Source organism: Orcinus orca, chromosome 6, assembly GCF_937001465.1.
Source record: "Orcinus orca chromosome 6, mOrcOrc1.1, whole genome shotgun sequence".
NCBI lineage: Eukaryota > Metazoa > Chordata > Mammalia > Artiodactyla > Delphinidae > Orcinus > Orcinus orca.
The window spans coordinates 40413736-40428161 of NC_064564.1; the positions used below are offsets into that span (position 1 = coordinate 40413736).

General features: G+C 35.2%; 1 protein-coding gene across 1 annotated transcript in view; it reads right to left on the bottom strand.

Annotated features, from left to right (window-relative positions):
* The window catches only part of UBE2R2 (ubiquitin conjugating enzyme E2 R2), a 94405-nt gene that overhangs the window by 16143 nt on the left and 63836 nt on the right, over window positions 1-14426 (bottom strand). The window contains exons 2-3 of the mRNA XM_004275089.4: window positions 11836-11922; window positions 315-412 (exon numbers count right to left, since the gene is read on the bottom strand). Coding sequence (XP_004275137.1) covers window positions 315-412; window positions 11836-11922 — 185 coding nt within the window. The remainder of the gene's footprint in view (window positions 1-314; window positions 413-11835; window positions 11923-14426) is intronic.

The window sequence follows — 14426 nt, forward strand, 5'->3', positions numbered from 1 at the left end:
AATCCTAGAATAAGGAAGCAACCAATCCAAACATGGAACTCATGAAATCCAAAGCTGCAGGATGGAACTTAATGTAAGAGGAAGAATTCAGAGTAGAAAAATTCTTCCAAAGTGAACACAGAGAAATGAGTAACAACATATGCATTATTACTCCAGAATTACAACTCTTCAAAATGAGGCATACATGCTACTTAAAGCTCCAGTAGAAGACAAAACAACCAAATATAGAAAGGATTCGTTTGTACTTGTTAAAAGATAATATCCAATCTTCAGAGCCACCTAAAAACCAGATTATTCCTTATGCAATTCCTTACCTGACATTTTGAGTAGGATTCCACCTTTCAGACGGCAGTTCTCCACTCTGTGGGTCATCTACAGGTGGATGAAGAATTGAAATGCATACATCTCCATTCTACGAGACACAAATATCACATTCAGTAAATACTCAAAAGTATGTTATTGAAAAAATATCAATTCCGCTGAAATTTCTTTTACTCCTAGAAGACTTGTTTTCTTACCATTAGGGGAGTAAACAATCCTGCTTTTTCTTCTTGTTTGGAATCAATGATAAAGAAGAATTAAACATTTTTTTATATTATAAATATTCATTTTGACCAATCTCCAAAATACATTTCTTAGTTAAAAAAAGAAACACTATTATCTGTAACACCATCCTTCTAAAACAAATCATTTAAAAATAGAAACAGACAAACATGATAAATCAATGATTCAAGAGTCTTGAGAAGCAACTAAATCTCTCTATTTTTACACATCTAACATTAAAAGAAACAAAAAAAAAATCTGACCTTGCTTAAAATATGCCTGGAGAGAAGCTATAATCACCTTTAATATTAATCACTGGTTTCAATAAATATGGTTTATATAAACTGACACATGCCTCACAACAACTTAATTATATATATAACTCCCTCAGTATATGGATAGAAAGAATTCACCACTATAATATTCTGGTTCATAAATGTAAATTATAGGACCTAAATTACAAGTACATTTAAAGTCAAACATATATGGATTGTCTACCATATGCAATACAGATTGTTAACAGAAAAGACAAGACTGAGAACGATACAGTTGCCTATCTCTCAGTCTAAAATGAAACAAAAGATTCAAATGTTTAAAAAATTAGAGGTGTAACCATATAAAGTGAAAAAAACTTACATATAAACCCAAATTTACACACACCAAGATAACAGAACGTTTTTTAAAGGATAATAAAATTTTAATAAAGCCAATACCGAATACTATATTCCAAAACTCTGTATTGTTAGATAACATGAGGAAAGTAAAAAAGCACTACAGAAACAAGGAGAGAGAAACTAGGTGTATTTGGAGAGGACACCTGGGAGATGGTGTGGAAGAAAAACAAAAAGCTTAATCGTTGAGGAAGCTTTGAGATGGGCTTTCAATAATGATTACAATTTTAATAACCTAAGGGAAATCCAGACATGAAATTGCCTGAAGAAACCAGCATCATAAATAAAATATGTTCAGGCAGTTACATTTATTTTGTATTATTACACCAATACCACAAACTTAGTGGCTTAAAACAACACAAATTTATTATTTTACAGTTTTGTAGGTCTAAGTCTGACACTGCTCTCCACAGAGCTAAAGTCAGTGTGTGGGCAGCAATGCATTCCTTCCTGGAGGCTCTAAGGAAGAATCCCTTTCCTTGCCCTTTCTGTCTTCTAAAGGCCACCCACACTCCTTTGTTCTTGGCCCCCTTCCTCTAATCCTCAAAGCAAGCAATGTTGCATTTTTGAGCCTTTCTTCCAAAGTCACATCTCCTCACTCTCATTTTCTGCCTACCCTACCTCTTCCACTTTAAAGGACCCTTGTGATTACACTGGGCCCACCTAGATAATCCAGAATAATCTTAGTTTAAGGTCATCTGATAAGCAACCTTAATTCCTCGTAACATGTAATCTAACATAACACAGGTTCCAGGGATTAGAATGTAGACATATCTGAGGGACCATTATTCTACCTACCACAGGAGTGAAGAACACAGCTTGAATGAAAAATAGAGCACAAAAATTAGTCGAGAGGAGTATGTTACTTTGTTCAGAGTTTAATATGTGTGTAAGTAAAATTTCTTAGTAGTGAAATGACAAAAATAGATCTGTACTTAGAAATGACATATTAAAAGATGGGCATCTCAACTGATGCAGACAAAGCACTTGACAAGACCCAACACTTTCTCATAATAAAAACACTCAGAAAACTATAGTTACCTTCTAGCTATCTTAAAATTGTAAAGGGAATTTATTTAAAAAAACAAAAACAAAAAACCCACAGCTAATAAACAGCATACTTAATTAATGGTGAAAACTCTCCTCCTACGATCAGAAATAAGACAAGGGCACCCACTTTCACCACTGCTATTTAACACTGTCCTGGAAGTTATAGCCAGAGCAATTAGAGAAGAAAAAGAAAAATTTTAAAGTGTACAGATTGAAAAGGAAGTAAATCTATTTCCATTGCAAATGTCAAAGAAAATTCCAAAGAATTCACAAGAAAGCTACTAGACCTAATCAATTCAGCAAAGTTGTAGGATACAAGATCAACACTCAAAAATCAGTTTTATTTTGGGATTCCCTGGCGGTCCAGTGGTTAGGACTCTGCACTTTCACTGCCAAGGGCCCAGGTTTGATCCCTGGTCAGGGAACTAAGATCCTGCAAGCTGTGTAGCGTGGCAAAAAAAAATTCATTTTTATACACCAGTGATGAATAACCTAAAAAAAAAATTAAGCAGGACTTCCCTGGTGGTACAGTGGTTAAGACTCTGCGCTCCCAATGCAGGGGGCTGGGGGATTCAATCCCTGGTGAGGGAACTAGATCCCACATGCGTGCCACAACTAAGAGTTCCTATGCCACAACTAAGGAGCCCACCTGCTGCAACTAAGACCCAGCACAAATAAATAAATAAATAAATATTAACAACAACAACAACCAAAAAAAAAAACAAATTAAGCAAACAATTCCATTTACAATGCCCTCTAAAAGAATAAAATATCTAGGAATAAATCTAACCAAGGAGGTGAAAGTCCTGTACACAGAAAGCCACAAAACATTGCTCAAAGAAATTAAAGAAGACTACAAAAAGCTACAGAAAGCTACAAAACATTGCTCAAAGAAATTAAAGACCTAAATAAATAGAAAAACAGCCTGCATTCATGGGTAGGAAGACTTGACGTTGGCAATATTCCCCAGTTTGAGCTACTGACTCAATGCAATCCCAATCAAAATCCTAGCTTCCCTTTCTGTAGAAACTGACACACTGTTCCTAAAACTTATACGGAAATTTAAGGGACCGACAATAGCCAAAACAATCTTGGAGAAGAATAATAAAGTCGAAGGACTCACACTTCCTGATTTCAAAACTTACTATAAAGCTACAGACAAGAAGACAGTTTAGGACTGGCATAATGATAGACCAGGGCAATAGAACTGAGAGTCCATAAACGGACCCATACATTGCCAATTGATTTTTGACAAGATGGTTAAGTCCATTCAATGGGGAAAGAACAGTCTCTTCAGCAAATGATGCTGGGACTGGATTTCCAAAAACAAAAGAAGGAAACTGAACTCCTACCTCATACCATATACAAAATTAACTCAAGATGGAACAAAGATCTAAGAGCTAAAATCATCAACTCTTAAAAAGGGTGTGTGTGTGTGTGTAAAATTTTCATGACCTTGGATTTGGCAATGGATATTTTAGGTATGACACAAAAAGCATGAGCAACAAACAAGCAAACAAAAACAGATAAACTAGACCTCATTAAAATGAAAATATTTTGTGCAAAGGACATTACCAAAGAAAGTGAAAAAAACAACCTATAAATACAGAAGTATCTGCAAGTCATACATCTAATAAGAATTTAATGTCCATAATATATAAGGAACTTCTATGACTCAATGACAAAAAGACAAACTAGCCAATTAAAAAATGAACAAAGGACTTGAACAGACATTTCTCAAAAGAAGATACATAAACGGACAATAAGCACATGAAAGAATGCTCAATATCATTAGTCATTAGGGAAATACAAATCAAAATGACAGTGAGTTATCACATCATATCCCCTTAGGATAGCTATAATTAAAATTTTTAAATGCAAAATAAGGATGGATGTAGAGAAACTGGAACCCTCATAAATTGCTGGTGGTTGGTGAGGGGGTTCATCTGCTATAGAACAGTTTGGCAGTTCCTCAAAGAGCAAAACACAGGATCACAATTTGACCCCTGCAATTCCATTCCTAGGTATACAACCAAAAGAAGTGAAAAAAGTACTTAAACAAGTACATGTATACACATGGTTATAGCAGCACTATTTATATATACAAAAGGTGGACACAAAAAAAATGGTTCTGAAGAACCTAGGGGCAGGACAGGTATAAAGACGCAGACGTAGAGAATGGACTTGAGGACACAGGGAGGGGGACAGGTAAGCTGGGATGAAGTGAGAGAGTGGCATGGACATATATACACTACCAAATGTAAAATAGATAGCTAGTGGGAAGCAGCTGCATAGCACAGGGAGATCAGCTCGGTGCTTTGTGACCACCTAGAGGGGTGGGATAAAGAGGATGGGAGGGAGACGCAAGAGGGAGGAGATATGGGGATATATGTATAGCTGATTCGCTTTGTTATAAAGCAGAAACTAACACACCATTTTAAAGCAATTATACTCCAATAAAGATATTAAAAAAAAGAAAAGGTGGACAAAGACCAAATGCCCATCAATAGAGAAATGGATAAACTGTGATATATCCAACCAATGCAATATTATTCAGCCATGAAGAGGAATGAAGTACTAATACATGCTACAACATGGATGAACCTCCAAAACATTATGCTAAGTGAAAGCCACACAAAAAAGGTCACATATTGTATGATTCCATTTATATGAAATACCCAGAATGGATAAATAGAGACATAAACCTGACTGGTGGTTGTCAGAGACTAGGGAGAAATGGGTATGGAGAAGAATCACTTCATGGGTAAGATGTTTTACATTGGAGTGATGGAAATGCCTTACAAATAGAGGTGTTAGATGTACGACGCTGGGAATGTACTAAATGTCACCGAATTGTGTTCACTTTAAATGGTTAATTTTATGTATGTGAAATTTTATCTCAATAAATTATTGGGTTTTTAAATAAATTTATTTATTTTTGGCCGCGTCAGGTCTTCATTGCAGTTTGTGGGCTTCTCATTGCAAAGCCCGGGCTCTAGGCACGCGGGCTTCAGTAGTTGTAGCATGCGGGCTCAGCAGTTGTGGCTCACAGGCTCTAGAGCACAGGCTCAGTAGTTGTGGCGCACGGGCTTAGTTGCTCCGCGGCATGTGGGACCTTCTGGACCAGGGACCATGTCCCCTGGATTGGCAGGCAGATTCTTAACCACTGCGCCACCAGGGAAGCCCCCTCACCCTTTTTTTTTTAATGGGAGAAGTTCTCAGCCTCCAGAAAGGCAGTTCTAAGATGTAAAATGAAGGCTATATAGCCTAGGCCCTACCTAATCCAATCAAACCAAAATCTCCAGTATTCTTTATTTTTAACAACTGCTCCACAAGATTCTGATAAGCTGCCAAATTTGGGGACATCACTGCCTAGAGAAACCTATTCCCTATACCTTAAAGTTAGAGAGAATGCATAATATCTGCAAATCCATGAATATAATTACATAAAAATACATAAAATCCGGCTTGTCACAAATTATTTACAAACCAGAGCTCAGCTCTAAAAAGGACAAATTTGGTGGCCCAAATATCATCATGTTCTAAATGGTGGTTAATGTATCTATAGTTAAATCCTTAAGGTATATATATCTTCATAGAGCAAACTGGCATCCTAATTTACATTTTTTAAAAGAAAAAAATACGAGGAAAAAGAAGCAAAATCTAAACAAGCACAAGATAGAGTTCAAACCTTTAATAATGTGTAATACTAAATTACATTTACTAGGAAAACTTTCAACACCAAATCAAAGTCTTCTGGTTTCTGTTAACTTTCTACCTTACTCATCTGGTATAAACCAAGATGAAACTCACATTGTAGACTTGAGAAGTTTTATAGGAACATTCTACCACTAAACTTTTCTCTAATATTTTAGAAATAAAGAATATTTTACAAGTCAATTAATGATGAGTTATTTTAATGATAAAAACCACTGAAAGAAAACAAAGATATTTTACCAGGTACCAAAGAGAAGTTATTTCTGTCAATTTATCCTAGTAGCTAAAGCAAATAAAATATATTGCATAACACATTTCTGATTAGCTGATTAAGCAAGCATTCATTCATTTGAAGAATCTTTTGTTTTATTCAGGTCCCTTCTTAAAGACAACTGAGTAAAAATTATGTAAATTTAAAATGTTCATCAAATGCATATTTTAAAAAATGAACACAATAAATTCTGATAATATAACAAAATCTTATAACACAGCACTCAGCACCTTTATGTGAATCAAGATCAGAGTTCAAGCATGTTGTTTCTGATGGTTTAATAACACAATACAGAAACAGTTTGTCTCACCTAGCTAAGGACAAGTAATACATGTTTTAGGTTCCCCATGCCATACTTTATTCCAAATGAAGTCTAGTTTACTTAATAGTATTGTACCAAAGTTAATTTCTTGGTTTTGATAAATGTATCATGGTTGTAAAAGATATTAACATTAGAAGAATATGAGTAAAAGGTACATATATGAGAACTTTCTGTACTAGTTTTGAAACTCTTCAAGCCCAAAATTATTTCAAAATTTAAAAAATTAGTGGGTTTAAACTTAATATTTTAGTATGTTTATAACATAGATATTGAAATCAAAGCATTTTAACAAAACGTATTCTAAATTTTTTATAATTTAGAAACTTTGTATTTAAAATTTGTATGAAATGAGTTCAAGAATAATGAACTAATAAAGCAGTTTGTCCTGGTCTTGAAAGATCATCAGAGAATGTAATATTCCAACTTTGTAATCAATCCTAATGTATTTTGCGGGGTTCATTATTTGATTCTTCGGTGGAAAAACCATTAAAATAAATTCTCAAAGAAATTACGGAAATACCACAGAAGCTCTGAGATAATTCCACTAAACAGAGAAAAGAATAATAATTTAATTAGAGAGAAAAATGTGTGTTAAATGATCAGAGGAGATGAAGCAGAACCAGCTAGGCTACCATTGTTTTTCTATCTAAATATAATTTTACTATATGTAATGAAATAAGAAGGGCATAAACCCTTACTATAAACAACTTGCTATTTCAAGGATTCAAGTGTAGTGCCAGTCAAATTACACCCCCTGAGAACATAATGATGTACACAGAGTATAGAAGGACCATAATGTAGATGACAAGGGGGGAATGGTAGAAAAAGAGAGCTATCTGTGATGGTTAATTTTGTGCGTCAACTTGACTGGGCTATGGGATGCTCAGATAGCTGGTAGAATATTATTTCTGAGTGTATCTGTGAGGGTGTTTCTGGAAAAGATTAGTATTTGAATCAGTAGATTGAGTAAAAAAGACTTGCCCTCATCATGATGATGTGATAGGCATTATCGAATTCTTTGATGGCCTGAACAGAACAAACAGGCAGAGGAAGGACAAATTGTCTCTCTTCTTGGGCTACTACATCTGAACTCCTAGTTCTTGGGTCCTGGGACTCTGGGACTCACACCAACAGCTCCCAGTCCTACGGCCTCAAAATGAATTATAATTCCAGACTTCCCGGCTCTATAGCTTGCAGAAGGCAGACTGTGGGATTTCTCAGTCTTCATAACCACGTGAGCCGATTCCTATGATAAACCTCCTCTTACATATATCTCTATATATCCTATTGGTTCTGTTTCTCTGAATACTCCCAACTGACACAGTATCTTTGCTTTTACCTGATCTTTTCTGTGTAATTTCAAAATATAATTTATAATGACAGCTTTATTGTAAAGGACCTCTTGATACACTGAGTTCTTTTCAGTTTTTGAAGCGCTGATTGTGGGTCTCATCCACTTTGCTCCTAATGGGCTATAATCCATATAAATAAATACAAAGATCATAAACTATATGTAATTAGACCCACTTTCCACTTACAGAGCCTAAATTTTACTATTCCAAAAGCAATTGCTCTGCAGACTTGGCAAAAACCTTTTAAGAGGGACTTCCCTAGTGGCGCAGTGGTTAAGAATCCGCCTGCCAATGCAGGGGATATGGGCTCAAGCCCTGGTCCAGGAAGATCCCATGTGCCGTGGAGCAACTAAGCCCATGTGCCACAACTACTGAGCCTGTGTGCCACAACTACTGAGGCTGTGTGCCACAACTACTGAAGCCCGTGCACCTAGAGCCCATGCTCTGCAACAAAGAGAAGCCACCACAATGAGAAGCCCGTGCACCGCAATGAAGAGTAGACCCCGCTCTCCACAACTAGAGAAAGCCCGCACACAGCAACGAAGACCCAATGCAGCCAATAATTAATAAATAAATTAAAAAAAAAAAAAAACCTTGTAAGAGACACCAGAGAGCAAGCTTGTGCTCTCTCTCCTCTCAAGCCACATGAAGACACAGAGATAAGCCAGGAGGAGTCTTCAGTAGAAACTATGTTTCCTAAACTGTGAGAAAGTTAATTTCTGTTGTTGTAAGCCACCGCATCTATGGTATTTATGGCAGCCGGAGTTATATTAAAACAGTAGGATCTATTTTTAATCATTATTAGAACAATAACATTTAAAAATACCATGCCCTAATGATAGTGGAATAGTAGCCAAACTGCAGTGTCAGTGGCTACAGAGATTAGTATAATGTCTTGAGAATCATCTGAGCCTAGAATCAAGAATAACTCTTCAGAACTAGAACCTTACGTAAAACAGTAAAATATTTTCCTACTGGCTATCAAGTATCCTAAAATACACCATCTTACTGTAACATTTATTTCATGACTACACCTGTGACATTCACCTGTAAACACTATACAGGAAAAATGATCTGTATACTCCTTCAAAAAACATCCAACATCTTTATTATTTTTTAAAAGAAAGAGCCATACTGTGTCCTACAATTCACTAGTACTAAAAGGATCATCAAATGCTAAATACTTCTGTATAATTTCCATTTAATTTTGTGGCAAAACTAAAACTACTCTAAATATTAGTCTATTACATAAAAAATTATTTAAATAAATACATACTAAGAGCAGTGAGATTCTGAGTTGCCATAGCTCTGAAGTTCACAGTGAAGAGTGTACAAAAACCTCATTTTAATACACGGTTTGTGAAGCAAATGGGCTTCATTGGTTATCTACTTCTGAGCACACAGTAACAAACATAACCAGGAAACTATTATTGAGATCACTCAACATATTATGAAGCAAAAAGGAGTAGACTGTGCAGTATGATCATTGATGACAAGCTCATATTAAATTTCTTTTGTTCTCTGAGCTTCCCCTTGGTATTTATAAATTTCACATATGTGGCAATGATATTAGAAATGTTAAATTAATTAAGTTCATTCATATAACACAGCAGTATTTATAACTTTTGGGGCTGCAGTAATGTGTCTGTGAATATATTTAATAAAACTGTAACCAAAACTAAAAACTTGATAAAATAAACTATTTTCTACCAAAAATAGTCCTTATGATATTTTTAATACTCATGAAGTTATTATATACAAAAACTCATCAATTCACATATTTTGGCATTTGAGTACACATTTCCTTTTGTATTTTTGTCTTGTTGCTGTTGACACTGTTGCCATTGTTCCCCCATTTCATCTCCAGTTCTACTACAAATAACTCTGCAGTAAACAATTTGATGACCAGAGCAATTTGACATTGAGGTCCATTGTGTTTCTAGGTGACAACATAAGATGGATGAGGAGAGAGCAACTTCCTGGAATATCCCTTTGGCTAAGAACCATGAGCCCTAATGGCTAAAATCACAAATACTGACTTGGGCCCTCAAAAAGTTCAATTCTGATACTGTTTCCAGAATGTAGCAAAGTAAATTAACGTATTATTAATTTGTAAGAAGAGTCTCTTGTGACTCATTTGATTACATCAAATTTAATTTCTAACTAGGACTTAACACTTCTTTAAAAACAGAACTTTTATGGCATGGAAAACAACTGCATATTTATAAGATATGCATGTTTTATTTTACTGCTGAAATTTTTATTATGAATATGAAACCTATTTTAAAAAACAATGATCCAATGCTAAATCTTAAGAGACAGAACTAAACAGCCTAAGTGGTGAAAAAGCAGTGGAAAGTGGAGTGTATCTACCTACACCTTCTTCTGAAAGAGCTTTGAATCCTTTATTCTGTTTTTTGTTTTTCCTTTTTGCTTCTTTGTTGAGAAGGGTTTGAGAATTAGATAACTGAGATGGAAACAGGCGAATATATGGCTCTAAGGTGAATTAGTTCTCAGTAGCAAGACAAAAAAAGCTTGAGCCTTCTCACTTCTCTTTTGCTATCTAAAAAATCTATACATACCACATAGTTGGGTTTTTCTTCTTGAATTCACGTTCCTTTTAAATTTTTTAAATTAATTTTTATTGGAGTATAGTTGCTTTTATACCACATAGTTCTGAAGGCAAGAATTTTTGATTATTAAATGGACAGGGACAGAAAAATATTTCTATGTGTATTAAACCCAGTTTGAACTTATGAACAGTGAATTATTTCTATAGTCTCTCCCTACAACAGGATAACTTTGTTATATAGAATAGTACAACATATTCATTGTTGTTTATTTGTACTATGATTATGTCAAATACTAAAGATACTAAAGAAAACAATATTCTGGGAACCTATTTCTGGAAATGTTACTATGCATCACCTTTTGAGCACTAGTTTATCCTGTTTTAAGAAGGAAAGAAAAATGAAGAAAATGACTGACAGAAAAAGCAGGTTGTGAAAAATAATAAAGCTACCCCAGTGTGCTCATTTATAGACTGAGATCCAAATTCAGGACTATAGAGTAAGTTCTCCATCCCTTGCCTATAAGCATTTTAAAGGCTCTGTAGCTCTGTTTCTGGAGGAAAGGTGCTTGCCAATAACCACCTGACCAAAAAAAGAACTATGACTAAGGCTGCAAATTTTAAAAAACAATTTTAATGCCTGGGCCTCAGCTACAACTTCACAGCACTACTGCAATGAAAAAGATTACAGAATGGTAAAGGAGTAGACTCAAAGGATATTTTACTGGGCCTTGACATATATCCTGAGAAACATAATGCATTGTTCCAGCATCCTTATAAATTAGCACAAAGCTAAGTACATTTCATAAAAAAAGCTACAAATTATTTTCCCAGGCATGTGGACTTGTCTAGTAGAAGAACCTAACCTTGGATTTATTCCAAAAGAGGCTCTCAACTGGTATGCAGCAACTCCTTAAAGGACACCAGTACAAATATAGTAGGATAAATTCCCACCCCCTCCTGTCCCAAAGCTGAATCTCTGATCAAAGCAACAAACAAACCCTTGCTGTGAAGCTAGAGGATAGGTACACAAATAAATTTGTATGACTTTATCTACTAAATTAAAAAAATGCAAATGTTAACAAATATGAATTATAATCTTAGTGATGAGCAGCAAAGGTTTAAAGCCTCAACCTTAAATTAACCATAATATACACTGGTATTAAAAAACCCCAATTTTTGAGCAATTCAACTACAGACTGCTAACCAAAAATGGGAAACCATGAATACTTCTCTGTGACTACAGCATAACTACCACAGCATACTGAGCTATGGAGGCTATTTTAAAGGATATTATCTTAAATAAATCTTCAGAGAAATTCATGATAGACATCTCTTACCTCATAAATGTTGGGGTGCCACATTTTGGTCAAGAATCTGAAGGTAGGTGGTGAATATGGGTAGTCAATAGGAAATTTAATATGCGCCTGAAAAGAAAAAGAATGAAATGCTAGTAAGATTACAGGTTATTCATCTAACTAACAATTCACCCTGATATACTCCAGCGCAACAAAACTCCTTTCTACACAGTAGACTATGGAGATTAAAATAGCTCATATATATTTTGTTAGCCCCAATGCCAGGGTTATTATTAGCATGTGTTCTATCTCTTTAAATATTTATAAAAATTAATGTTAAATTGCCAAAGTTCAACAGTTATATAATTGAACACACGAATGAAAAACAGTTTAATATGTGTGTCACATTAATGGGTATATTTTATTTTAATAACAAAAAATAATTAATACAACCTTATGGTACATAATACAGAACAAAGATAATTTGTTTTACTTAACACCGTTTACCAACCAGAAGTAACAAATGCTACCATTTTGATATGGCTCCTCCAAGAGTTTTTGATGCTAATATATGCTTATCTCTTTACAAAACTTATTTTCAAAAACTTGAATGTATTTCAAGTTTTCAAAACTTATTTTCGAAAACTTGAATATATTTTATTTTATACTGTTTTTTCAATCTGTATCATATCATAAACATTTTCCTTTGTATATATGATTGTTAGTATGTGCATAATGTTCCATCATACAGATATATAGATGAACCATTAAAAGAAAAAAAACTACTTCCTTATTTTGGAACAGCTGGGTTGTTTTTCACTCTATTGCTATTGTAAATACTGCTACAGTGAATGTCCTTGGCAGTGTCCCACATTTCACATATGAAAAAATCCAGACAAATTCTCATCTAACAGTACTAGTAAGAGGGAGTGAAGAAGGGAATGAAAGAACAAGGTAAGAATAAATAAGCTAAGGACAGCAGTGAAAATGGCAGAGTCAGTAACCTCAAAAATTCTGTCTTCAGGACTTCCCCGGTGGCGCGGGAAATGTTTGGGAATCCGCCTGCCGATGCAGGGGACACAGGTTCGAGCCCTGGTCCAGGAAGATCTCACATGCTGCAGAGCAACTAAGCCCATGCGCCACAGCTACTGAGCCTGTGCTCTAGAGCCAGCGAGCCACAACCACTGAACCTGCATGCCACAACTACTGAAGCCCACACACCTAGAGCCCGTGCTCTGCAACGAGAAGCCACCGCGATGAGAAGCCCATGCACCTCAATGAAGAGTAGCCCCTGGTCACCGCAACTAGAGAAAGCCCGTGTGCAACAACAAAGACTCAACCCAGCCAAAAATAAATAAATTAAAAAAAAAACAAAAAGAAACACTAAAGGAGTCCTTCAGGCTGAAATGAAAGGACACTAGCCAGTACATGAAACAACATGAAGAAAGAGCACAAATCAAAACATAGGATAAGTATAGGATAAATATGAAAGAAACAATAAATGTACTTTTTGTTTATAACTTTTTTCCTCCTAATTTAAAAGATAATTACATAGTATAATAATTATAAATCTATTGAAAGGCAAAAAATACACAAAGAAGGAATTTGTTTACCAATAAAAAACAAAGTAAAGGGGAGGGATCAGAGTTACATAAGAGCAAAGATTCTGTACACCACTGAAATTAAGATGGTTATTAACTGAACTTAGATACAGTTATATGATGTTGATTGTAATCCCGAGGGTAACCACTAAGAAATAACTCAAAAATTCAATACCCCTTCATGACTGAAAACATCCAACAAACTAGGAATACAAGGTAAACTCCTCAACTTGAAAAAGGGAATGTAGTAAACAAAACTATAACTAACATTATACTTAGTGGTGAAGTAATTTCAGAAATAAGACAGGGATGTCCACTCTCACCACTTCTATTCAACACTATACTGGAGATGATAGTCAGGCCAGCTGGCAAGGAAATGAAATAAAACGCATCTTGGTTGGAAAGTAAGAAGCAAAGTTATTTCTATTTGCAAATTAGATAATCCTGTATATAGATTTTCAAAAGGAACCCACTAAATATATTAGAATAACAAATTCAGCAGAATTGAAAGATAAAAGATCAATATACCAGCATCAATTATATTTCTACACTGCAGCACTGAACAAACTGAAAATGAAATTAAGAAAATTCCATTTATAATAGCATCAAGGGGCTTCCCTGGTGGCGCAGTGGTTGAGAGTCCGCCTGCCGATGCAGGGGACACGGGTTTGTGCCCCGGTCCGGGAAGATCCCACATGCCGCGGAGCGGCTGGGCCCATGAGCCATGGCCGCTGAGCCTGCACGTCCGGAGCCTGTGCTCCGCAACGGGAGAGGCCACAACAGTGAGAGGCCCGCGTACCGCAAAAAACAAAACAAAACAAAACAAAAACCTGTATAATAGCATCAAAAAGAATAAAATACTTAGGAATAAGTATAATGAAAGAAATACAAAACTTACACTCTGAAAAGTACAAAACATTTTTAAAAGAAATTAAAGACTTAAATAAATGTTAAATATCCATGATATTATATGTTCATAGATTGCAAGACTCAATACTGTTAAGATGGTAATCCTCCTCAAGCTTATCTACA